The sequence below is a fragment of the Pleurodeles waltl genome, chromosome 5, assembly GCF_031143425.1.
Source record: "Pleurodeles waltl isolate 20211129_DDA chromosome 5, aPleWal1.hap1.20221129, whole genome shotgun sequence".
In the NCBI taxonomy this organism is placed as follows: Eukaryota; Metazoa; Chordata; class Amphibia; order Caudata; family Salamandridae; genus Pleurodeles; species Pleurodeles waltl.
The window spans coordinates 1,253,233,052-1,253,260,492 of NC_090444.1; the positions used below are offsets into that span (position 1 = coordinate 1,253,233,052).

Below are 27,441 nucleotides of genomic sequence, written 5' to 3' on the forward strand. Positions count from 1 at the left end.
AGCAGAACCCAACATGGGGCTAGGCTCGTGTGGGCTCCCAGGCCAAGAGGACACAGGCAGAAGTCTAGTACGGGGCTGGGGGAGGTGGGGAGGGGACACTTAACAGCAGAGGTGCTGGTTAGCTGGCCACCCAAGAGTTGGGGCTTCCATGGTTCTTGGTCAACCTGAAAGGGAGGAAAACAAAAACAAAAAACAGCAGGGCCACTCTGGATGTGGAGCTCGCCTTTCCTGAAGTCCCTCGATGTGCAGGTAATTCTAGGCAGTGGTGCTGTCCGGACTGGACACAAACAAGCCTTGATGGGCGCACAGTATTGGCGCAAGGGGGCTCATGGAGGGTCTAGCTTCTAGAAACTACCCAGTGAGGGCCCCAATAATCTCCTCCTGCCATGCTGCTCCTTTGGTGGGCCCGATGGGCAACAGCACGGGTTCCCAGACAGATGAGGTCCATATCTGCAGATGCAGGGAAATGGCTCCTCCACCACAAGGGGGATACTGCCTTGTTGTTGAAGCATTGGAGATTCCTCCACAGCTTTGGGAGGATGCACAGCTTTTGGACAAGTCCGGTTGCTGCAAATGTCAAGGTTCCAGCAGTAGAGTAGGGTTTGGGTTTTTAGGGGAGTGTAGGGTAATAGCCAATGGGCTACTTACCCGGGGTGACTACACCCCTATATGACCACTTTCTGTGGAGAGTGGGCATGGATTTAACTCAGAGTTCCAGCAAAAACAAGATGGTAGACACCCCCCCCCCTTCTCAAGTGTCCACTTCAGGTAGCCCAGCTTAGGGGTGTGACTAGCCAGGAAGCGCAATACACCTCCTGAAGAACAAGGTACTTACCTTTTGTAACGCCTTATCTGGTAGAGACTATATCTAGCTGCAGATTCCTTAAACAAATCCTACCCGCTCTGTGAATGGATTTCTAGGGGGAAAGACTTCTCTTTCAGGGAGTTATTTGTTCATCTGATAAAGACTTCTAACTGTAGATTCCTTACCCTTGAATAGATACCCACACAATACCATCTCGGGAGGTGGGTCTGCAAACCAATTTCAGACGAGAAAGTCCTGAAGGACCAAATGGTCAAAGTGCCTGTACCTATGGACCTGATTGTCCAGGCAGTAGTGTTTGGTAAACGTGTGCAGAGATCCCCACATCGCTGCCTGACAGATGACCAGAACTCTGCATGCTAACACAGTGGTTGCAGCTTCAGCTCGGGTGGAATGAGCTTGCAAGCCCTTAGGAGGTTGCTTTTTGGCCAATGTGTTGCAAATCTTAATGCAGACTACGACCCATCCGGAGATGTTCCGCATCTGCACGGTTCGACCTTTTATATCCCAGCCACTGACCTCAGGAAGAGTTGGTCATACACCAAAAACTCTTTTGTATGATAAAGGGAAAACGCCAACGCTCTTTTTGGCTCAGGCAGTGGAGTCTCTCCTCTAACTCAGAAGGATCTGAGGGTGCGTAAAAAGTAGGCAAGATGACAGATTGGCCTACATGAAAAGGTGTGACCACTTTTTGCAGAAAAGAGGCCATAGTGTGAAGCACCACTTTGTCAGGATAGAGTGTTAGGGTGGCTTAGATGATAAGGTCTGCGGCTCGCTCACTCTGCGGGCACATATGATTGCCACAAAGAAGGCTGCTTTCAATGTGAGACGCCTGAGGGGACTGTTATGATGAGGCTCGAAGAGAGTGCACATCAAAAAGGTCAGAACCAAAGTAAGACCCTACTAGTGTATAATGAATAGAGATGGAGGGAAGAGGTGAGTAAGACATTTGAGGAACCTAGGTACAATAGGATACACGAACTAGGAGGGTTGATCAGGCAACCAAAACAAAGCAGAAACAGGAGATAAATAACTCTTAAGAGTACCCATAGCAGAGCCCTGCTTGGCAAGGTAAAGAATAAAAAGTAGAACCTCAGAAAGAGGAGGAGAAATGGGATCAACACACTCGTCTGAGCACCATGCCGCAAATTTTCGCCAACAACAGGCGTACACCATTTTGGTGGAGGGACACCTGGCCGACAAGATGATATTACAGACTTAGTGAGGAAGGTCAAAAGCTGTCAACTGTCACCGTTCAATCTCAACCCAAGAAGACAGAGTGGACAGGTTCAGGTGAAGAATCTTCCCCTGCTGCTGCAACAAAAGAGTTTCCCAATGGGCAGTCTGGTTGGAGTATTGATGGACATGCTTGACAGTTCGGGATAACAGACTCTCCGTGCCCAGCCTGGGGCCACAAGGATTACTTGGGCCAGGGGGTTCCTAATTTTCTTGAGAAATCTGGGGAGGAGTGGTAGGGGCGGAACAGCGTTCAGAAGGCATGAATTCCACTGAAGACAAAAAGCAACTCTCAGCGACTGCCGCCTTGGAAACTTCAGCACGCAAAACTGCTGATATTACGCGTTCTCAGTGGAGGCGAACAAATCTAACCAAGGCTCTCCCCACTGCTAAAAGAGACACTGCACCATGTCTGGATGGAGACGCCATTCTTGATCAGCTAGGCATTTTTAGCTAATTTTGTCCGCTCTGACCTTCATAGAGCCTGCCAGATTTTGAACTACCATGGATATGCCCTGTTGTTCCAGCCACGTTCGGAGGCTAATAGCCTCTTGACAAAGAGGCTGCGACCCTATCCTGCCATTCTTGTTGCAGTAACACATAGCACTGGTGTTGTCCATGGACACCTACACTAGCCTTCCCTTGTTGGAAGGTACAAAGGCTTTCACTGTCAGTTGGATCGCTCGGAGCTCCAGAATGTCGATGTGGAACCTTGCTTCTGCCGAAGACCAGACTTCTGATCCCCACCTCTCCAAGATGGCTGCCCAATCCCAGGAGTGGCACACCTGCCACTGCTGTCAGATCTGGATGGGGAAGGGAGAGGGTTCTACCTCAGACACAAGCGCAGTTTGTGAGCCACCACTGCATGTCTTGTCATTCCCTCCGAGATCTGGACCATGTCAGAGAGATTCCCCAGAAGCTGCGCCCACTGGAACTTCAGATCTGACTGCCAAACCTGCATTAGACAGAGGGCATACGTCTCTAACAGGATGCAGGAGGCTGTGATGCCCAGCAACCTCAGAGTCAGTCTCATCGAAATCCAGGATAGAGGCTGAAACATCGTTATCATAGCCTGATTATCCCTGATTAGCCATCGGGAGGATATGCCAGAAACTGCACTGTGTCCAGAACAGCTTCGATAGAAGGGAACAATTGAGAGAGTCAATTGTGACTTTCGCACGTTGATAGTGAAGTCCAACGAATGCAGAAGGTCTGACAGTCTGACGGTGGGAGAGGACTGCCTGGGATGAGCTCGCCTTCAACAGCCAGTTGCAGAGATAGGCATTCCTGATCTTCACAGATGAGTTACAACCACTGTCAACACCTTGGTGAACATCCGCCGGGCGCTGGTAAGGCCAAAGGGAAGAATGGTGAACTTAAAGTGCTCCTGACCTAACAAACTGCAGGAGGTCAGTGTATCCCAGTCAGAGACGGGGCAGCATGTGTGGCATGGTGGATAGTTTGGAACGAATGCGGTTGGGCGAAAGGCAGACTGTGGGGGACACAAGGGGCAGTCACAAGGCCAAAGGACCTGGCCATAGGAATATAATTCTTGAATCGCTCGAGCTCAGAGTCCCGCTTGTCTATGAAGGGACGTGTGCCATCAAAGGGCATGTCCATCAGATTGGCCTGGACATCCCCTGAAAAGCCAGAAGTCCTCAACCAGGAGTGGTGCCTCAGGGCCACCATCAATGAAACTGCTCTGCCCAGTAAGTCAGTCATTACCAGTCCACATTGGATTATGAACATTGCTGCCTCTCTTTTATCAGCAACTGCCTAAGAGAGTACAGCTGGGGCCTCCTCTGGGATCCGTGGCAGCACGTACGCAACCGTATCCCACAGTGTGTGGGAGTAACAGCCCAAAAGCCACACGGTGTTCACAGACTGCAATGCAAGGGTGGTGGGAGAGAAATCTTCTAACCAAGTGTGTCCAGCCTTTTGGATTCCCTATCCAGGAGTGCAGAAAGGGAATGCACGCTGGGAAGTGAAGACATGGATAACCAAGCACTCAGGGGTGGGGTGTTGCATCAGAAAGCTTGGGTTGCCCAGGGTGACAGCGGTGGGCAACTGTCCCATTCACAGGAGCCCCTGTCCTGGGTCTGGACTAGGTACCAGGAGATATCGGTAAGGGCTTCATTAAACGGGAGCATGAAGCTCCAGGATAAAGCACCTCTGTCAGGAGGTTAGTCCTGACTGCCACCAAAGACAACTCAAGATCCAGAAACTTAGCTGCTCTTAGCCCCACCACTGAATATCAAGCTCCCTTCTCCACAGCCACAGTTGGGGGAGAAAACATGCCAGTATCTTGAGAAGTATCCAGTCCGCTGGTCTCACTCAAGTCTGCACACCAGTCAATAGGATCTTGGAGCTGATATTCTAAAAAGAGTCCATCATAACCGAGCCCATAGGAAAGGGGCTCAGGAAATGACATAGGAGGCAAGGCTCCTGCTAGCTTGGGGGTCAACTTCTTATGATGCCAGTCAATAAGAATGCAGATGGTGACGCTTGGGAGCACAGGCTGTGCCAGGAGTATCGGGGAAGATTGGGGTGGAATGACTGACGCCAGTCGGGATCCAGGGCTGGATCCACTGGCGCCCCTCAATGCCATGGCCGAAGCCACCAGCACTGAACTCAAAGGGGCTCCTTAGGATTACGCAGGACATGAAGGTGCATCAGCGGTGTTGAACTGCCCAAAAATAAAGCGCTTGGACTCCTTCAATTGGACAGGGGTTGTTACGGCTCCCGGAAACTCGGGGAGGTGCAGAGTCAGCACAGAACAATGATGCTCCCTCGTCTGATAGGCTGACAGACAAGGAGAAGTCCAAGGGCGCTTCGACGACTTATGTCTCGACTTACCAGATCATCCTGAGGACTTGGATGATGGGGGGGGGGGGGGGGAGAACTGTGACCGATCCAGAGGCCTTTGTCTTGATCAAGATCTTCCTCTTGACTGAGAACTTGACTTGCGCAGTCGAGGCACCATTAGCTTCAGGGACTGCTCCCCCAAAGCTTTTAGATTAATGTCCTCACACTCAGAGGACGATTTCGGATGGTGGTCGAGCTCCAGGAACAAAAGACACACAAGGTGCAAATCTGTCTCGGACATAGCCTGTTGACGAGAACTAAAGGGCTTGAACTTTTCTTCGATGACATCCTCAATGCACCAGGATTTGCAATACCTCAAAAAAGCTTTCACAAAAGAAAAATAAAAAAAAATAAAAAAATAAAAAAAAAGTTGACTAAGAGGTAGCTCTCTTCGTATCAGTGCTGGCTGGCGCGGAAAGAAAATAACTGACATCAGGATGCTGGAGTGGCACCTGTATAGGATCCACAATGTCATTTTTGGCACGGCCACCACTGAACGTGGAGTAGATCAATGCCACCTAATGGCATGCAGATGTACTGCTCAAGTAAAATTGTTGGATCCCGACTGACACCTGTGGGTAATTCTAAGTTAAGGAATCTGCCACTAGTCAGATATGTTTATCATATCTTCAAACCATGCATGGAAGCAGCAGGATAGGTGGAAAAACATAAGCAAAGAGTGCTGACCAGTTCATTCATAGTGCATTACCCGTGGACTGTGGATGTGGGCATCTGAAGAAGTATGGGCATCAGCATTTTTAGGAGTTGTCTCCGTACTTCACTGCTGTTGTCCGTGATGCACGCTGTAAGTAACCTATGACCTGGCAAGCACTGGCCATGCCATATCGTTATTTTTTTCTACCTTTATGCTATGCTACGCAGCCGTACTACTCTACGAGATGGATAAAAGACATTGGCAAATCCAATAGCTCTTGCATAGGCAAGACCTATTGGTTTTGCCAATGCTTGTTTATTTTTATATTAGGCATTCCAAGATACTGCAATTGTTTCCCATTTATCTCCTCTTTGTCCGTAGCGTGCGTTCTTTCCTCCTCCGTGCAGTGAGGGCTTGGGGGAGTGGGCATCTTGGGCCCAATCCACAGGGGATGTTGGGCGAGTGATGCAGTCTAAGGACCGCAGGGAGAAAAGACTGGCTGCGGCATTGCCCGCCCTGTCCCCCTTTCTCATAATAGGGGCTAGAGGAGTTTAGAATATCAAGAAAACTGTTGAGCAGGTGCATGCCTGGCAGTTGGTTGTTTGAAAGAAAGTTGGGCAGTTTGATACCTAGTGGGAGATGGGGGAGGGGCGGGGGGTAGTTTGAAGATAAGAGGAAGGCAACTGTTGGGAGTATGTACAGTTATGGTTGGAAGTTGAGAGTAAAGAAAAGTTGTGCGTGGTTTAGACATGTGAGAGGTTATTTAGGGGGAGGGAGACTTTTTTTTATTGTACAGTGAGGCCAGGGTTTTACGGTAGTTTTTATGGCTTATTGCCAAGGGTTGATTAATAGAAGTCGATGCACCTGTCTCATTAAAGCGGCCTTTTTCACTTGCAAGTTCGACTCACGTGGTCTGTGACTGTCCCGTCTCAAAATATTTGGAGAGCTCTCCCTCTTGCCGGTGTTCTTCTCTCTCCCTCCTCTCCCCCAACCCCCCCACTGGTTACTGTTCCTTCCCCAGCTCAACGTTGCTCTCTCCCCATTTGTTTGCTTTGCACCCTCTGTGTGGTTTCATTTTTGTCCTCCAGTTGCCTTGATCTGCATTCCATTATTCCTCCCAGTATTACTTCTACACTTCCCCTGGACTCCACCTTGCAATCTTTGCCCCGTTCCTTCTTTCTCCCGTTGCATATTAATGCTATGTCCGCCAAACCCCACCTCCCCCTCAGCATGTTGGTGATGGAAAGAAGATAGAGGACGAGGGAATGGTGAGTGGGAAAGTACAATCACAGACTGATGCATTCAGTCCGTCCTTGGGGATTTTCAGATGTGACTTGGATGCATCAAGGTTCATCTGTAGGGTTCCTCAGAGCTGGAAGTGCTGAAGTAGGACTTGCAGGTAGAGTTCACACTCATGGACTTGTAGACTTGCTGATGTGTTCTGCCGAGCCAGTGTGCTAAGCCTTTCTCCAATCCTAGAAGGTAGCCCTACATAATTGTATGCGGTGGCAGACATTCCAATGCCAGGTCTCCTGTGATAGTGCTGAGGGGCCTGCTTATGCCCTCATACAGCTACTCTCTTGTCAGCTGCCTTCAGCCTCTTGCTCTCCTAATCAGGCAGCAGACCTCGCCTGAGGCTTGGATCGAAGCTTGCTTGCTGGGTTGTCAGGTGGTACATGATAGCGACATAGCCAGGTTAACTGAGGGTGGATTTGTACTTTTTCCCCACCCCCACTGGCCTTAAAGGGGGTGAACTTGAGCCTTCCCTTAAACATGAGCAGAAATGTCAGTTTGTTCCGATCTAGAAATGTCTCAGCAAGAAAATAGTCTTCCTCGTGGAGGACATACATTTCCGTCTTATGAAAGGTGGCTGACTGCCGGATGTCCTTGTGATAGACAGGGGTATTTCCAGGGGAGAGTGGGGCTACAACATCATAGACATCCCAAGAGTCACCTTTGTGACATAGCTTGAAAGATCTGTCTTAGAGGTTGAGAGGGTCAAAGGGGCTGTCGGGGTCACAAGAGGAGTGTCTAGTGACTGAAGGAGGAAGCCCCCTGTGGGTCTTTGCATCCTTCAGCGTGGAAAATGTCGATGGGAAGGAGCATGTGAACCTGGGGAAGGCAGGAAGGGACTGCAGCAGTCCCTAATGCCCCTAAGGGAGGTTGCATTATATTATGTGTGAGGGGCCTTCTGCATGAGCAGATGGGCCCCTGTGATGTGTAGCTCCATTGCTAGACATTGCAAGCGATCAGGCAGCCATCTTAAGGATGTGTACTGGACATTACGTTACGAGTGATCCAGCTATATGATGGCCTCACTGAAACTAATGGTGTTTTGTATCAAACACCTTGTCTTAATAAATCCATACTGATGCCAGTATTGGATTTATTATGACATGCACACAGAGGGCACCTTAGATGTGCACCCCGAAACCCTACTAATCTCCTAGTGTGCTGGCTGACTGGTATCGACCAGCTTGCCATCACAGATGAGTTTGAGCCCCTGCAGGTGAGAGCCCATGCTCTCAGAGGCCAGAAACAATGCCTGCTCCGGAGGAAGGTGATCACACCTCCCCCAGCAGGATGGCTAGCGATTTATCATATCAGAGACAGGGGCTTCAAAGCCCCTGCCACCTTTGGTATGCAACCCAGGCTTCCCCCAGTCCTTGGGAATGCCACCCACACTGCCCTGGGATCCATTTGGCACCAGAGCATGCTGGAAATCAGTTATTCAGGAGGCGCATTACACTTCTAGGCTAGTCACATCCCTAAGGTGGGCTACCTGAAGTGAACATTCCAGTAGGAGTTTCACCATCTTGTTTTTGATGAAACTAGGAACTCTGGGTCAGGAATATGCCCACACCCCACAGGAAGTGGTAATATAGGGGGTGTAGTGATCCCAGGGGACCCTAGAGGTATGTCCAGTACTTCACTAAACAAAAAGCACCTCCCTTGAGGTGAATAAGCCATCTCCCTGCACCTGCAGGCACTGACCGCAAATGCCCAGTTCACCATTTTGCTGACATTGAGGCAGCAACTCGTCAGGGGGAGGACACAGAGTCCAGGAGGTCAGCCCCATCGCTTTACCAAGTCTTGAGACGCTGAGTCTCCCCAGAGCCTCCTAGTACCAATACGTGGGGTACCAGAGCCCTTGCAAGTACCAAGGTTAGTTGTGTGTCCAGCCTGGACACCACAGGTGCAAGGCCATCACCAAGAAGGGCCCATCAGTCTTGTTTTCTCTCCCTCTCCAGGTCACCCAAAACCAAGTGAGAGCCTCTGACTCGAGCGACCCGTTGGACAAAACACCTCTGCACCCAAGCTCCCCAAACCTGGCCCACTTCAACCAACTTTGTCTTCGTGCTCCAGAGACCCTGAAGAGCAGAGCCCCCATGTGGGTTCTGCCGAACAGGTCCCACGGTCTCCCAATTGCAGCCTTTTCCTTTGCAGGTACTTCGTCACTGACTTTACTACGTAGCGCTCAAGACTACCAATGTGACCAGCACCTCTGCACCCAGACACATCAGGGCAGGTAAAACCGAACTACTGGCGGTTTCTTGGACCTTGACCCTTAAGTCTCTTAAGTCTCAGAGAAGAACCATGAAAACCGTTTGCAAGTATTTCAATTTAGTGTATGCGTTTTCCATAGGATAACATGACCACGTTTAAGGCTCATGCCTCCAATCTGACAGCTTGCTATTTCTACTGTTCTTCATATGAAAAGCCAAAACTTCTAAAGTACTTAAACAATATCTATAAACTTGGTGTCAAGAAATCTATGTTTTTTTTCTAAACTGGTCTCAGGTTTCTAATTGAGCGTTTGTCTCATTTATGGACTGTGTACAACAAATGCTCAGCACTCCCCTCTGATAAGCCTAAGCTGCTTGACCACACTACCACAAATAGATCACTGTGTATTATTAAAGTAAGCCCCTGTAAACCAATAATGTTCGTCTGGACTATCTGCATGGTGTACCCCTACATTTGGTACACTACATAGATAGCCAGCTTCCTGCACTTTCCATTTCTCTTCTTCCACAGGCACAGAAGTTATTATTTTTTTTCTCTCTAGAAAAGTTCCAACTTTCTGAGGAAAAATTCATTCTTTTTCATCTCAGACTATTACCTGTGTCCAAACTTGTTCCTACATTGTTTACTCAGCTATTCGATACAACTTATCCTCTTTAATCCTTGCAATTTAAACCAATTATGATTTCTTTATTCACTCTCTTCCTTTCATCTTGTTCCACTTTATTTCTAATATCCATTTTAGTATTTTCTCTTTTATTTTATGATTATTCAAGGAGTTTATTTTTAACTACCCGTACATTTTTAAAACATTTTTTTCAACCACTTGACTATAAATATACCTCTTTTACTTTTTAAAGATATTTGTTCCAATGCCGGCCACACAAATATTCTGAGCTTCATTTTACTAACATTCTCTATTTTCATTTTGTATTATAAGACAGGGTCACCATTGTGTGTCCCCACTTACTGCTCATACATGGTCAAAACATAATTGTATAGACTTTGATCACTTCCATTTTAGTTTCCAATTCACCACACACACACAATTATTAGGCAGAATTGAAGGGGAATTGTAGGAAGTTGGCTCTGTATGTGCTATTTCAAAGTAAGGAATAGCATGCACAGAGTCCAAGGGTTCCCCTTAGAGGTAAAATAGTGGTAAAAGAGATAATACTAATGCTCTATTTTGTGGTAGTGTGGTCGAGCAGTAGGCTTATCCAAGGAGTAGTGTTAAGCATTTGTTGTACATACACAAAGACAATAAATGAGGTACACACACTCAGAGACAAATCCAGCCAATAGGTTTTGTTATAGAAAAATATCTTTTCTTAGTTTATTTTAAGAACCACAGGTTCAAATTTAACATGTAATATCTTGTTTGAAAGGTATTGCAGGTAAGTACATTAGGAACTTTGAATCATTTCAATTGCATGTATACTTTTCAAGTTATTCACAAATAGCTACTTTAAAAGTGGACACTTAGTGCAATTTTCACAGTTCCTGGGGGAGGTAAGTTTTTGTTAGTTTTACCAGGTAAGTAAGACACTTACAGGGTTCAGTTCTTGGTCCAAGGTAGCCCACCGTCGGGGGTTCAGAGCAACCCCAAAGTTACCACACCAGCAGCTCAGGGCCGGTCAGGTGCAGAGTTCAAAGTGGTGCCCAAAACGCATAGGCTTCAATGGAGAGAAGGGGGTGCCCCGGTCCCAGTCTGCCAGCAGGTAAGTACCCGCGTCTTCGGAGGGCAGACCAGGGGGGTTTTGTAGGGCACCGGGGGGGACACAAGCCCACACAGAAATTTCACCCTCAGCGGCGCGGGGGCGGCCGGGTGCAGTGTTAGAACAAGCGTCGGGTTCGCAATGGAAGTCAATGAGAGATCAAGGGATCTCTTCAGCGCTGCAGGCAGGCAAGGGGGGGCTTCCTCGGGGAAACCTCCACTTGGGCAAGGGAGAGGGACTCCTGGGGGTCACTTCTGCAGTGAAAGTCCGGTCCTTCAGGTCCTGGGGGCTGCGGGTGCAGGGTCTTTTCCAGGCGTCGGGACTTAGGTTTCAGAGAGTCGCGGTCAGGGGAAGCCTCGGGATTCCCTCTGCAGGCGGCGCTGTGGGGGCTCAGGGGGGACAGGTTTTGGTACTCACAGTCGTAGAGTAGTCCGGGGGTCCTCCCTGAGGTGTTGGTTCTCCACCAGCCGAGTCGGGGTCGCCGGGTGCAGTGTTGCAAGTCTCACGCTTCTTGCGGGGAGATTGCAAGGTTCTTTAAAGCTGCTTCTTTGGATAAAGTTGCAGTCTTTTTGGAGCAGGTCCGCTGTCCTCGGGAGTTTCTTGTCGTCGTCGAAGCAGGGCAGTCCTCAGAGGATTCAGAGGTCGCTGGTCCCTTTGGAAGGCGTCGCTGGAGCAGACTTCGTTGGAAGGCAGGAGACAGGCCGGTGAGTTTCTGGAGCCAAGGCAGTTGTTGTCTTCTGGTCTTCCTCTGCAGGGGTTTTCAGCTAGGCAGTCCTTCTTCTTGTAGTTGCAGGAATCTAAATTCTTAGGTTCAGGGGAGCCCTTAAATACTAAATTTAAGGGCGTGTTAAGGTCTGGGGGGTTAGTAGCCAATGGCTACTAGCCCTGAGGGTGGGTACACCCTCTTTGTGCCTCCTCCCAAGTGGAGGGGGTCACATTCCAATCCCTATTGGGGGAATCCTCCTTCTACAAGATGGAGGATTTCTAAAAGTCAGAGTCACCTCAGCTCAGGACACCTTAGGGGCTGTCCTGACTGGCCAGTGACTCCTCCTTGTTTTTCTCATTATCTCTCCTGGACTTGCCGCCAAAAATGGGGGCTGTGTCCAGGGGGCGGGCATTTCCACTAGCTGGAGTGCCCTGGGGCATTGTAACACGAAGCTTGAGCCTTTGAAGCTCACTGCTAGGTGTTACAGTTCCTGCAGGGGGGAGGTGTGAAGCACCTCCACCCAGAGCAGGCTTTGTTTCTGTCCTCAGAGAGCACAAAGGCTCTCACCGCATGAGGTCAGAAACTCGTCTCTCAGCAGCAGGCTGGCACAGACCAGTCAGTCCTGCACTGAACAATTGGGTAAAATACAGGGGGCATCTCTAAGATGCACTCTGTGTGCATTTTTTAATAAATACAACACTGGCATCAGTGTGGGTTTATTATTCTGAGAAGTTTGATACTAAACTTCCCAGTATTCAGTGTAGCCATTATGGAGCTGTGGAGTTCGTTTTTGACAGACTCCCAGCCCATATACTCTTATGGCTACCCTGCACTTACAATGTCTAAGGTTTTGCTTAGACACTGTAGGGGCATAGTGCTCATGCACATATGCCCTCACCTGTGGTATAGGTCACCCTGCCTTAGGGCTGTAAGGCCTACTAGAGGGGTGACTTACCTATGCCACAGGCAGTGGGAGGTTGGCATGGCACCCTGAGGGGAGTGCCATGTCGACTTAGTCATTTTCTCCCCACCAGTACACACAAGCTGGCAAGCAGTGTGTCTGTGCTGAGTGAGGGGTCCCTAGGGTGGCCTAAGTCATGCTGCAGCCCTTAGAGACCTTCCCTGGCATCAGGGCCCTTGGTACCAGGGGTACCAGTTACAAAGGACTTACCTGGGTGCCAGGGTTGTGCCAATTGTGGAGACAATGGTACATTTTAGGTGAAAGAACACTGGTGCTGGGGCCTGGTTAGCAGAGTCCCAGCACACTTCTCAGTCAAGTCAGCATCAGTATCAGGCAAAAAGTGGGGGGTAACTGCAACAGGGAGCCATTATGACAACCTCTTAATGAAGATATCTGTACATTAAAATGGGTTAACACACAAACACACATTCACATGACCATCCACAAAACACCCATGCAAATATCCGGCCAAGCACCCACTCAGCCCAATCCACTCTCCTAACCCCTGCTTCCCCCACCCACACACTTCTGTTCAACCCTATATACATTTCCAAAGAGGAAAATTTACAGTTGAGCTTTAAATCTTAGACCTAAAAAACATATAACCAACTTTTGATCTAAGCACTATATTTTTTAATATAATGCTAGTTAAACCTATGTTGTATCTGCAAAGACTTACAAATTAAATCTGATGTTCATCCTAAAATTAAACATTACATGCTGGAAATCTCTTTTTGCTTAAGTTCTAACGGCCATATTTCAATGTACATAGGGATTTCATGAAAATAACAGAATGATGGTTATAACGTCATACCGGAAGCTTTGAACCATGGTCAGAAGGAAGTGCTTTCTCAGTATCCTCTTCTAGCACATCAGTTTTGGTCTCCTCTTCATGCTGTTTTTCGACTTCTGCACTCTCCTTGGAAGCCTCTTTACCCTCATCTTCTGGAATACCATTGTCACCTTCAATCTCACCCTCCTTTTCATTTTCTGAGGTAACTTCATCATTAGCTGGTTCTTGGCCATCTTTTTCAGGGTCAGCAGGACCTTCATCCTCATTTTTTTCTTCTCCTCGACTGGTATCATCTGTCGCCATTGGCTTTTCCTCTATTTCATAGGGATTTTCTGATGGGTAGAAGAAAATGTAAACCTTGTTTTAATCTGCTCAGTGATTTGTTTAGGTCATCTGCATTTTGAAATTGTGAGACCTTGTTAGGCTACAGAGGTGGATTACACAGGGCAGAGCAACACCATTGGTGCATCCAAATAGCACACACCATCAAGAACATAATCATAATTTATTAGAAGCTAACAATAGCAACTTTGGTGCCAAAACAAGGCTTGTACACGCACTATAAAACAGTAAAATATATTAAACTCAATAGACTGTGCATCCTATGCAATTAAATGTTCATCTTTAGGAGGACTGCCTACAACATGTTTGAACCCTCACCTGCATAGCACCAATGTAATGGCACACACTGTTTTGACCAGTCAAGGCCTCCGACCATTATTTTTTACCACAAACACAAGGCCTCCTATACTTTCAAAATCTGCTTGAATACTGGGCTATGAAGGGTGAATCAATTGTTAACCAAATCTAAAACCCACTGTGAGGCTTTTCCTTTGGATCCAGAGCATTCAGTGGTGACCACTGCCACGGATGCACCCAACAGCAGAAAATTTGGAGTACTGTATACTAAATATTTGCAAGATTTAAGAAACCTCTCGCCCATGTCCCAAACTTAACCCAAGTAATTAGAAATCGAGTAACTTCTTTAAAGAACACGACCACAACTGATTTCAACGGGGTGGGATCTTTTCACATTAGTTGTGTGGTTTGCAATAACTTACTTTTTAGGTACTACTTTTTAGTTTTGTCTTGCAATTTGAAAATCCAACTGTTGAAGCTGCAACCCAGGGAGTTGTCCAGAGTGGTACTAAAGACTGGTCCACAGTCCAATCACATGTTTCTTTCTAACACTCTAAACCACACTGGAGAAAAAAATCTATAGCAAAAGAGTAGTAAGCAAGCTCTCCCAAACGTCCATGAGTCAACCTGACCCTAGCTCCAAGGGCAAACATAGCAAAATTCCCAATGTTAAAAGAAATTTAGCCCTTGGAGCTATACTAACTTTGTGTTTGCTTCTTGGCCCTTGTAAGTGTTTTCACTTTTTGAGTTTCTTTGTTTTTCTCACCTTAAAACTGTTTATTTGCCTGTAATTTAACTCACTGAGTTTCTCACTACTGCTGATTACTAGAGTAAGCCATGACTGCAGTGTTCACCACACTAACTAGAGAGTCAAGTGCCTTAAGAGCGTAACTTAGTTATCCCACTGAAGCACATTAGTTCTGTATCTCTGGGACACCAGTGGTAAACAAGAAAAGAAACTGTCCAGTAATCACTGTCTACCCCGAGAACCAAAGAACATACCCCCATAGTCCTGATCAGTGAAAATGAGGGAAAAAACACATTTTCAAAGTTTGGTGTAGCGAAAGTGGGTTCACAATGGAAACTAAAAAAAGGTTAAAAAGCCAAGGTTTTGATTGACTGGTATATCTTGATGTTACCGGAAAACAAAATTCACTTGTCATTTTATATTTTTCCCCTGCTCTACTCAGAGCTAATGCTCTCAATATTGAAAAAAAGGAAAACAAAATAAAAAAATTATACATCATACCCTCTCCTTCTCCATCTCCCTTTTCGTTTTCCTCGACCTCGTCATTTTCCAGGTTCAACTCATTTGGCAGGTCCAAGGGCTCAGGTTCAGTGGTCTTTTCCTGTTTCCCATGATAGGGATCCACCTCATTCTCATCATACTCACGCTAAATAAAGAGAAGAACATGAGAATGGCAATAGCAAATATTTCAGGAGAAGGCATCCACTGTATCTCACCATGCTCGGTGCATGGGAAAGAAAAAAGGCCAATTACTGAACTTCATTTTCACAGGCCTCTTGCAGTACACCTCATACAAAAGAGAACTGATAAGGACATGTTTTTGGTAATCTAGTCTAACGAGACAAAGCCATCACAAAAACGAAATGGGCACAATCAAAAATAAACAACAGAATTTAGGTTTTATTTTCTAAAAAAAAAAAAAGCATGCACAAGTGCAAATGTCCTTATTGAAAATGTAATAAGAAACATGTCTCAGATCAGCAGAGAGCTATCATTTTTGGCACAGCTATCAGTAGGCCAAAGATTCAAGAGTAAAATATGTAGTTCGGGTGATATATTTTCTGAGTGGAAATCAATATGAGTTCAGTGTAGAATTTCCATTAGCACATCATTTAGTGTTAGTAAAAAAATAGCTGAGCTGTAAGGACTAACCTCATCAATCTGCTCATGGACTTTTTCACTATTTTCTTTATCGTCCCCTTGATCTGCTTTTTCTTCTTCCTTGCCATTGTACTTTTTCTCCTTATTTTTACTACTGGCATCTAGGTTGTCGTCCTTGGCAACAAGTTCAGAGTTACCCTGAAAAAGACTCATTTATGGGTAAATGGTAACTACCAAAAGGAGATGAGTAACGAGCAATAAATCAAAATCAATTCAAAGGTTTGAAATGAGGACACTAAATTGAGATTTCAAAAATGTGATATACAAAAATGGATGTAATATACACACATGGAATTTTCCTCCACATTCCTTTATGCGTAGCAATCAGAAACAAACATGGAAATCAGTCACAGTCAACGCAGATTTCTCTCTGGTACATCATGTCATCAATTTAAAATATTTCATTATCAGGTTGGTTCCAGCACCTTGATGTACATCTCAGAGCTCCTCAAGATAGACAGAATATTCAACAAAGTGCGTGTGAATGTGCAAGATAAAGAGACAGTTGCTCACATAAATATAGGAAGCCATGGAACATTCAAGCATTACGAAACATTCTGAAACACGTGACATTGAGGTGTGAAATGGCTACTACAAAGTGAATCCTATCCAAATACACATGCTAGTAATAGACATTCAACTTAAGGAGTCCCACAAAACTGTATTACTTGATTTTATTGCCTCCACTGAATCAGGAGAAAGTATTTAAGAAAGGTCATACATTTCCACAGTAGTCACTCAATACTCTTGCAACACACCTAATGGATGGGGTACACATGAATCCGAAGAAGATACCTATGTAGCATAAGTTTCACATGTAAGAAACCTTTCCACTCCCCAGTATGCTCCATTATCAAGATCTACATGCTTGCAAGGAGCAGCATTCAATAGGTGAATTAGTAAAGAGAATATAAGGAAGAAATACATTGTGCCTAAACAGGTTTCTCAAGAGAAAATGCTCAAGCATCGGATAGTAAGGTTAGGCAAAGGAATGAACAGACTGACAAGCACCAACATGCAAATGTTCAATGCAGGACTATTTGTCAAGACCGCTCAGCACTGCCTCTGTTCAAATGCAACCTGCAATGTACCAGAAGCAGATGAATAGACCAGAGGTTCCCAACCTGTGGGCCGGGGACCCATGGGGGTCCGCGACTACTTACAAAAAATTTAATAATATTCAGTATCAACTATCAGTAATGACTCAGTGGGGGTCCCCAGATTCCAATAATGATTCAGTGGCGGACCCCGGGCTCCAGTATTGATAAAATGGGGGTCCACAGAAGTCAAAAGGTTGGGAACCACCGGAACAGACAGTTAAATAGCACAACGTAATATACACCAAAACAAAGCTGGAGATGCCCAGATTGGCGATACATAGCCAGACCTGGTGTAGGAAAGTGCATCTGTTGACTGACACACACACACACACACACACACACACACACACACACACACACACACACACACACACACACACACACACACACACTCTCTCTCTCTCTCTCTCTCTCTCTCTCTCTCTCTCTCTCTCTCTATGCCTGGTTTCTGGGGCAATTTAGACTGAAAGTGCACTGGGTCCCTGCTAAATAGGTACCCAGTGCCAGATCTCTTTCCCTAAAACTACACAGTTGTTTTCCCCAACTGGCAAACCTTTAGTTGCCACTGTAAGTCCCTAATAATTGGTACCCCTGGTACACAGGGCAGGGAGTACTGAAGGAAGGTCCCTGAGGGCTTCACCACAGATTGTGCCACTCTCAGGGACCCTCTCACCTAAGTGCATACAGTGCTGCTTTTGCAGGTTGCGTGTCTTAGTGCAGACCCAAAATAAAAACACAACATGGCACACAACCTGTGAGCCCTGTCCCCTTAACTGCATTCAGTATATGTAAGAAACCCCTCTGGCAGGCCTTCAATCAATCCCTCAAGGCAAGGAGCATTATATTACATGTGAGGGCATACCTGCATGAGCAGGTATGCCCTTCCTATGTCTCTACTGATTCTCGGACATAGTAATTAAACAATGAGACATTTTAAGTACATGTGCTGGACACTAGTCACTACGAGTTCCCTAGCTACATGATGGCTTCACCGACCATAGGGATGTTTGGTATCAAACATCTCATATTATTAAACCCTCACTGAAACCAGTGATGGATTTATTAATACATGCACTCAGGGGGCACCTTATAGAGTTGTCTCCTGCCAAACCTACCTACTCCTAAGCATGGGTACTGACTGGTCCAAAACAGTACAGCCACATTAAACAAAGTTCTGGCCACCTGAGGTGAGAGCCAATGCTTTTTGAGGGCTCAGAACAAAGGTCTGCTCTGTGCAGAGGTACAACCTTCTCTCTCTCAGGCAGAATGGACATTAGAGGGCGGAGAGCTACAAAGGCTTTGCCGCCTTTGCAATATGATCCAGGCATCTCTAAATGGTGGAGTCAGTCGACCCCCAGTTCCAGACCCCATTTTTGGCAGCAGGACTAGCAAGAAAATTAAGTAAATTAATAGGAGTGTCCACTTCATACCAGTTCCACCCCTAATGTGGGCGAGCTGAAGTGGACACTACTTTTTAAATTCCTCCATCTTGCATGGAAGGAATTAGGCCAATAGGGTTAGAGATATGTCCCTTCTCAAAGAAAGTGGTCATAGAAAGGGTGTAGTTACCCTAAAAGTGAGTGTCCCACTGGCTACCACCAGGCACTCCCTGTAATACCTCTAAATTTAGTATTTAGAGGTCACTCCTGAACCCTAGAATCAGACTCCTGCAACCTAAGAAGAGCCGGACCCGTAGCCCGCAGAGAAGACTCAAGACACCATCTGACTAGGCCTCTGCCACTTCCCAGCCTGTCTGAAGCCTTCAAAGTAACCTGCACCCAGAATACGACCGTCCTGCAGCCCAGCAACCTCCAAACCCTTCGAAAAACTGCCTGCCTTTGAGAAAGACCAAAATCTCCTGTGGACAGTGACCCTGTCCAGAAGAAACCATCTTTAAAGACGAGAGAGCCTGCCTAAGGAACCGTGAAACCTGACACCTGATGTGACCACTGCGCCCAATGGCCCTGGCCCGAGTCCAGTAGCCCACTTGTCCAGTGAAGGTTCCCTGGCACTTCCGACGAAGTGTTCACCATGGGCTGACACCTGCCGAGGGCTCACCCGACCACGACCTGCTTGGTGAGCTGATTCAGACACCTACAGACAGCTCTGCACCCGGAGTCCGTTGCTGTCCTTAAGACCCTTGGCATCTCAACTTACCTGGGCAGCTGTGGGTTGACCTCACCCGTCCTCCTGGCCAGAGCCTGCACTCCGTTTCTGGAAGCCATCTCCTCTATTAAGCAACAATGGGCGCCCAATGCTGTGTTCGCACTCTGCCCTCGGCTGTCCCTGTGCCGCTGAGAGTTTAAGTTTGGTGCTGCCTTGTGATTCCTTTGTACTTACCTCAACTCCATGAGTTCGACTGCTAACCCCGCTTTTGTCACCTGTGAGCAGCCCTGCAGCGGATACCCCCTTACCCAATTGGATAGCATTGGACGCCCAATGCTGTGTTGACACTCGGCCCCTGTGCCACTGAGGGTGTAAGTTTGGTGCTGACTTGTGCCCCTCCCCCCGTGCTCACCTCAACTTCAACTCCCCCCCCACCCTCATCTCCAAAGACTAACACTGGGCTCCAACTTTGATCTCTGTACCAAGCCACCCTGCGCCGCCGTGGGTGCATCCTTCGTCCCAACCTGAACCTTGCCTGCTGCTAGCCTAAAGCTCTTAAGATTAGAACCGTAAGTCGTGTACTTACCTGTGAAACTGCATCATTGTTTTCCCTCAATAGGTTAACACATTGAAGAACCCTGAAAATTGCAGTGTGTAAATTTTTGAAACCGCAAAGTAATTTTAATTCTAAAACTGCTTTCCTTAAAACAAAGTTCTTTGGTTCAAAGCATATATAAAAACAAATGTTATTTTTCTAAATTGGTCTCTGATTTGTTCGCTGAGTGTGTATCTCTTTTATTGCCTCTCTGATTACAAGTGCTTACCACAACTCCTTGATTACCCTAGCTGCTTGTCCACACTGCCATAAATAGAGCTCTCGACCTTTCTATTTCTGCCTTTGCACATCTTTGGGGATCCACTAGACTCTCTACACGGTGTACTTCATTTTAGTACACTATAAGGAGGGCCAGCTTCCTACAACCTGAAGGACAAAAATGGTGTGTGAAGAGAACACTGGGCCATGTCATCAAGTTAGGACCAGCTTTCTATAATTAAGGAACAAGTTACTTACCTCTGGTAACGCCTTATCTGGTAGAGACATATTCTTGTTGCAGATTCCTTACCTTAGAATTTCACCCAGGCGTCAGTTTAGATCTGGAGATTTTTATCGTGCAGTAACCCCTGAGTGCCATCAGTCAGCTCCACGTCTTTCGTCGGCGTTGTGAGCTCCAGATATGACATTGCCAGACCTATACAGGGGCCACCCTGGCGTGCCCTCATCAGTTTCTTTTCACGACTTTCCATGCCAGAAGCGCGGATCCATGCGGAACACTGACCACTGGTACGCCAAAACTAGGGCCCAGAAAGATAAGTCCCTATCCCTAGAAATCAGTTTGCAAAGCGGAAATGATGCGTGGATTGGTAAGAAATCTGCAACTAGAATATCTCTATACCAGAGAAAGCATTACCAAAAGTAATTAACTTGTTCATCTGATAGAGACTTCTAGTAGCAGATTTTTTACCTTAAATGAGATACACAGAAGCAATACCATCCCCGGAGGTGGTTCTGTGAACCAAGATCATACTAGGAAGTCCTGCAGGACTGAAAGGCCAAAGTACCTGCCCCTCCTGACCTGACTGTCCAGGTAGTAGTGTTTGGTGAATGCGTGCAAAAATGCCCAGGTTGATGCCTGACAGATGTCCAGGAATGGAACTCCACATACCAACATAGTGGTTACAGCTGTCGCTCTGGTGGCGTGATTGCGGAAACCCTCTGGGCTTTGCTTTTTAGCCACTGCATGGCACATTTCAATGCAGAGAACGCGTATCTAGAGTTGGTTCTCTTCTGCACTGCCCAACCATTCATCGCACCCACATACCCAACAAACAGTTGAACATCCACACCGAACTCTTTGGTACAATCAAGGTAGAACACCAACGCTGTTTTTGGGTCCAGGAGGTGGAGTCTCTCCTCTTCTTAGAAGGATGAGGGGAACGTAAAAATAGGAAAGGTGACGGAATGGCCTACATGGAAGGGCATAACCACTTTTGACAAAAAGGAAGCCCTGGTGCAAAGCACCACTTTGTCAGGATAGATGGAAAGGTAGAGTGGCTTAGATAACAATGCCTGCAGCTCACTAACCCTGTGGGCAGATGTCATGAACAGAAGGAAGGCTGTTTTTAATTTTAGAAGCCTGAGAGGACAATTGTGAAGAGTCCCAAAGGGAGCAAACATGAGACATGTCAAAACTAAATTCAAATACCATTGGGGCATGAATAGGGATGGAGGAATCATATGGGTAAGACCTTTAAGGAACCTACTGACTTTAGGAGGCTTAAACAAAGAGGGTTGGTCAGATAATCTCAGAAATACAGAGATAATAGACAAAACACCTTTGAGGGTGCCCAAAGTAGAGCCCTGCTAGGCCAGAGAAAGTATAAACAAGAAGACCTCAGAAAGAGGGGCAGAGAGAGGGGTCAAAAGACTTGTCTGTGCACCATGCCACAAAATTGTTCCATCTACAGGTGTATACCGCTATGGTGGAGGGACACCTGACTGACATGATAATGATACAGACTTCGGGTGGAAAGTCAAAAGCCGTCGCCATTCAATCTCCACGCAAGACGACGGAAGCTGGACAGGTTTGGGTGGAGAACCCTCCCCTGACGTTGCAACAGAAGATACTCACAAAGGGGCAATCTGATCAGAGGATCAATGGCCATACTCGATAGCCCGGGATACAAGACTCTTCATGCCCAGTCCAGAGCCACAAGCATTACCTGGGCCCAGTTGTTCTTTATCTTCTTGAGAACTCTGTGCAGAAGTGATATGGACGGAAAGGCATAAAGGAGGCCTGAGCTCCACTTGAGATGAAAAGCGTTGCTGAGCGAGTGCTGTCCTCGAAACTCCAACACATAAAACATCTGAATTGTTTGTTCTCTGCGGAGGCGAACAGATCTAACCAAGGCTCTCCCCACTGCTAAAAAACACTTTGCACCACCTCCAGATGGAGACGCAATTTTTTGATCAACCAGGCACTGTCGGCTGAGTTTGTCTGCAGTGGCGTTCAGAGAGCCCACCACGTGCTGAGCCACCAGGGAAATGCCCTGATGTTCCGGCCATGGCCAGAGGCGCAGAGCTCTAAAGCTGAGAATGGCCCGGGCATCCTCTGGGACCTGAGGCAGCAGTTGCCCACTGTGTCCCATAAAGTATGGGTGTAATGGCCCAAAAGGCATTCGGTGTTCAGACAGCAATGTCAAGCTGGAGAAAGAAAACATCTTCTTCCCAAGCTGATGCAGCCTCTTGGATTCCATATCCGGGGGTGCGGAATGCAATGCACCCGTTAGATGTGGAGGCTTGGATAACCAAGCTTTCAGGGGTCGGATGTTGCGTTGAACACTGGGCCATTTGGAGAAGGTCTATGGCGGGGGCAATAGCCCTGTTCACAGGAGCCCCTGTGCTGGATTTGGACCAGGTAGCCAGCAGGACATCAGTGAGGGATTCTGTAGAGTTGGTGTAGGAGCAAACTCAGTCTGTGGTGTACACCTATGGTGTGGAACCCTATACTGAGTCCTGGCAGCCCTTAGTGATACTGTTTTGGTGCCTAGATAACCAAAGTTCAGGCTTATAGAGAAAGAATGTAAAGCACTTTCAATACCACAGTAGTCAGTCAGTAGTCAGTCACTGATGTTCATACAAGAAATAACCAAGTGTTAGAATAAAATATTAAAACACTAGTATTATCCTAACATTGGCATATTTCCACTTGGAGATATCTACATACAGAAAATATACTTGGAAACAAAGAGGAACAGAATAGAACTACATGGAGCCCTATGGAGTGGCCAAACCATATACTATGAAAGTGGTGTAAGAAACCAAGGTAAGTTTGTTAGGATCATAGGGGCTCAGGGAGTATGAAATCACCCAAGTTAAGTAATAGAAATCCCCCAGGCGCTCATGTACAGAGGTGTTATCAACCAGGGTGTCTCATAGGCTAACACAGGACCGTCGTGGTTGGAAGTGCTTTGGTGCATTAGACAACCAAAGTGGTGGTGAGAATTTCCAGGATTCTTCACAAAGGATCCCGAGGAAACCAGGTGGCACAAGAAAGGTTCAATAGTACCCCCATCTGTGGATACCCAGGAAAGTGGAGTAACCCACACCAAGGAGCCCATGTGCATAAGACTGAAGTGACGTCAGAAACCATTGTAGGAGTCAATGGGAGCCTCGCTCGTCCAGCTGCTGTTGCGATCCATGGACCAGGTCGGTGGAATCTAAGGGCGGATTCCAGACAGGAAGAACCTAAAAAGGAGGGGGGAAGAGTCCAGACCACTCGGAGATGTCCAGGCGGTGCAGGTGGGCAATGCTCAGAGGAGGGGGAGAGGTAGGTAGGTGTGGGTGGTGGTGTTTATTTTTCTCTCTCTAACGCTCTCTCCTAGTAAGCCACCACTGCGGGTCTTTTACAGTTCTCTCTGAGATCTTGACCAGGGCAGAGAGAGTCACCTGATGCTGTTCCCAGTGGGACTTAAAGCCCCACTGTTGAGTCCACTTATGTCAACAGGCATGTTTTACCAGCAGGATGCCATGACGTCCAGCAGCCTCAGAACTAGTCTCACTGAAATCCAGGAGAGAGGCTGAAATATTGGCATCATTATCTGAATATCCTCGACTGGCTGCTCTGGAAAATTAGTCCAAAACTGATCTATGCCCATAACGGCTCTGATAAAAAGGGGGCATCAGAGACGGTGTCAGGCGTGACTTTAGTTCTCTGAGAGACCCCAAGAATAAGCAGGTGGTCTACCACAGTGCAGAGGTGGGAGGCGACTGTCTGGGGCGAGCCTGCATTCAAAAGCCAGTCGTCGAGGTAGGGAAAGACTGAAAATCACCAGTCTCCGCAGACTGACTGCCATCACCTTTGTGAATACCCGAGGGGTGCTTGTAAGGCCGAAAGGGAGCACAGGAAATTGGGATTGTTCCTGACCTATCATGAACCATAGGTAAAGTCTGCGGTTTGGCAGGATGCAGTCTCCGGGATCCAGGGCAGACAGAACCTGAGCCAAAGTGAGCTTTCTGAACTTTTCTTTTGTCAAGAAGTAGTTGGGAAGGCGCAAATGTAGAATAGGATGAAGACATCCATCCTTTTGGCACCAGAAAGTAGTGGGAATAGCAACCACAACTTACCTCTGATGGAAGTCATGACTGGAAAATGGTCAAAATTACTGTTTTCCTCAGCCAGGAATGATGACTAAGTGCCACCATAGAAGCAAGACCCCCGCCACATGTGTTCCTTGCAGGGCCTTACAGAAAACTAAGGCTCTGTCTCCAATTCATACCAGCTGGGTCTGGTCGGCGCTGATCAGGAATCACTATGGGATCAGCACCATTAGAAAGGACCCTGAAGGGGGTCAGTAAGTAGCAGCCGGACACGATCTGGATTCACTAATGGATCCAGTAATTTGACTGGCATTGAGAGCGAACCTGTTGGTGGAAATCCAGTCAGTCTCCCTTCTTAACCCATGGGGCCTGAAGGTGTTCCAGAGGGGTCCATCACCCAAAAATGAGGTGCATGGCCTCAAACCTCACGGAGTTGGGGTTGCTCTGGGAAACTTGGGCAAGCACAGAGCAGACCCAAATGGAGGCTCCACGGGGATGATGTGGGAGCAGGGCCTATATTTATGGCGTCCTATGCCACATTTGAAGATTTGGACGGGGGCGGAGAAGCTGAAGGGCGCTTGGACTTCGTGGACTTCTTGTGTGACTTACCTAAAGAAGTTCTGGATTGCAACGATGACCGGCACGAGCAACTCAGACAGCAGCCCTGGGACCTCCCTCACAACTGGGACCTGAAGCAGTGCAGGGTCGAGTATTTAGCGGCATGAAGCTTCATGGCACGCTCGCAAATAGCCTTCAGGTGCACAGTTTTGCACTCCAAGCCATCCTTAAGAGTCTTAGTCTGGCTCCAGGCACGAAAGGCACACCAACTGGGGGTCTGTCACAGACATCTGCCTGTGTGAGGCACCACAAGGTTTAAAACCAGTAGATGTTGTAGGGGACATAACTGAAAAAGCTGGAAAAAGCTGAAGGCACAGAAACTGATGGTAGTTTACTGGGGTGGCTAGGCACTGCGCATATCATGCCCAGGGTGGAGAACGCCAACATGTGGAGCTGAAAAATGCCTCCTACTGGCCTGCATGGGTACTACTCAGAAACAAATCCGGATCCCAACACCTGGGGATATTTCTAAGATAAGGAATATGAAGCTAGAAGCATCTATCAGAAATATGAATTTTAAATGGAAATTCTTGTGATGCCCAAAAACTTGAAGGAGAAGACACAAAAATCACATTGACAGAAGATCTTATTTATATTTTTGTAAAGTGCTTTATACACCATATGAAGGTGACTATGCATGAACCTCTGTTGACAAAAACTCACACAAGGGTTTTGAGGAGCCGGAGATATTCTGCAAATGACTTTCTTTTGCCAAAAACAGGGCATAGGATATTTAAAGAAAAGAAGAAACATATCCTCGATGATGATGGAGCCGAGGAAGGAAAATTAAAGGAAAAGATGAGGGCACTTGTACAAAGATAAGAGTGGTGGCTTTTAAAGGGCGGAAAAGGTAAGAGGAAAGCTTTGGAGGTAACTGAAGTGAAATGGGCTATGTGAGGCATTATGTTGAGATCACTGGGCAGTCAGTGGGTACTGGTCAGTACCCTAGTTCCACAATACTATTTCACTCTAATAGGACAAAGGACAAATTAGGATTCTGGTTTGCCTCCAGTGGACTTGAAACTCTTGCTCCGTGTAATTGCTGACTATGTTAGGCACCGGACGTGAGCTTTGTTGACCAGGGTAGACCATGAGTGTACCAACCTGTGTTTCGGTGGCTACTATGCTATGAACCCAGGCTCCACAGTTACTGGTGGTGGTGTCAGTGTGTCGTTTGCCTGTACTTGTTGTGGGAAAAACACTCAATAGTTCTACCTAGTAAAAGGTCTGTCTAGTTCTCATAACTGTGGTGCCTTTCCTTCATTATGTCTAGTATATGTATGGAGAGGTGATATACATGTATGTTGACCTATCTGCATAACTTGGCTTCTTTTGTGCAGGCTAGCAATGTTCATGGGGGCATACTAGCCAGCACCCACACATCTTCAGTACCCTTCCCAGTCCTGTTGCACCTAGTTGGAGGTCAGAAGAGAACTCACAGCCAATTCCCTCAGTACAGAAGTTTAGCTTGCCCAGAGTGAAACCTATCCAGTCCCTACATTTTTGTGTGTTGCTGCCCCCTAAGGCAATGGATCTAATGCCTTGCATGTCTAAGCCAAATACATTTCTTTTCAGAAACAGGACTGTACTTGTCGGATTAAAGACCCTTGATTCAGAAGACCACAAAATCGGGAAAGCAACATTAGGATACATGACAGAACAAGGCAAACATTCTTGATTGCCTATGGTATCCGGTCTTGACCATGAGAGAGGAAGAGGTACTGGCCCCTCAGCATATCGCACCTCATTATTTGTGTGCACAATGAGGAGGACTGAACACCAGTGTAGAAGAACTTTTGGAGGGTTGCTGCCCTCCTAGAAGAATCAAGGGCCAGATGTACGACCGTGCAACTGTTCTGAAAAAATAATTGTGCATCTATTCACAAAGAGAAAGCGGTCTTATGGGAACCCCTTCCCGTTTGCAAATGGATTACCACCAATTTTAAATTGGTGGTAACTGCAATTGTTTTGCGACCACAATTGCGGTCACAAAACAATCATACATCCCTCTCTGACTCGCAATTAGAAAGGGACGCCTCTTCCTAACTCTGAGTCGCAATCCCTATTTTGAGTTTAACTAATTGCGTACCAACACAAAATAGGGATGGTACATTTTACGTGCCCATTCTGCGGTTGCAAACGGTGATTTCTGCCATTTGCGACAGCGACAAGGCATCATACAACGGGGCCCAAGGCTACATCTGGGAAACCAAATGGGTTGTCTTACTGCTGTGTCCGAGGGGGAGCAGGGGAGCTTACATGTCTGAGGAATTGGACTGTGACTACCAGAAGAAGCCAACCTGATACCAGGAAGATCTGCACTTGAGCCAGCAACTAGAAAATCTCTCCGAGAACCTCCAGACAGTCTGAGGTTGCCTTGGAGCCATAGGGTCATCACAGCGAAGCTGGACTGAGAGCCGAGATGGAAAGAACCTCACTGGGGTCACAGAGTTTAATGTTTTAAAAGCAGTAAATCCGCACCTCCCCTTGAATCACAAAGTTTCTACAGCGTGCCTGTATCTTGCCCTACTGTACCTCTAGAAAGGCCAGGTTTAGTTTGCCATCATTTGTGCGGTGTGGTGTTGGGCTTTTTGGACTATTTGAACCATGCTTCTAACCAGTAGCTATT

At 47.0% G+C, this 27,441-nt stretch overlaps 1 protein-coding gene across 1 annotated transcript in view; it reads right to left on the reverse strand.

The window, feature by feature from the left end:
• The window catches only part of MDN1 (midasin AAA ATPase 1), a 1,740,009-nt gene that overhangs the window by 156,371 nt on the left and 1,556,197 nt on the right, over positions 1-27,441 (reverse strand). The window contains exons 87-89 of the mRNA XM_069235499.1: positions 15,822-15,968; positions 15,171-15,315; positions 13,304-13,614 (exon numbers count right to left, since the gene is read on the reverse strand). Of these exons, the coding sequence (XP_069091600.1) occupies positions 13,304-13,614; positions 15,171-15,315; positions 15,822-15,968 (603 nt within the window). The remainder of the gene's footprint in view (positions 1-13,303; positions 13,615-15,170; positions 15,316-15,821; positions 15,969-27,441) is intronic.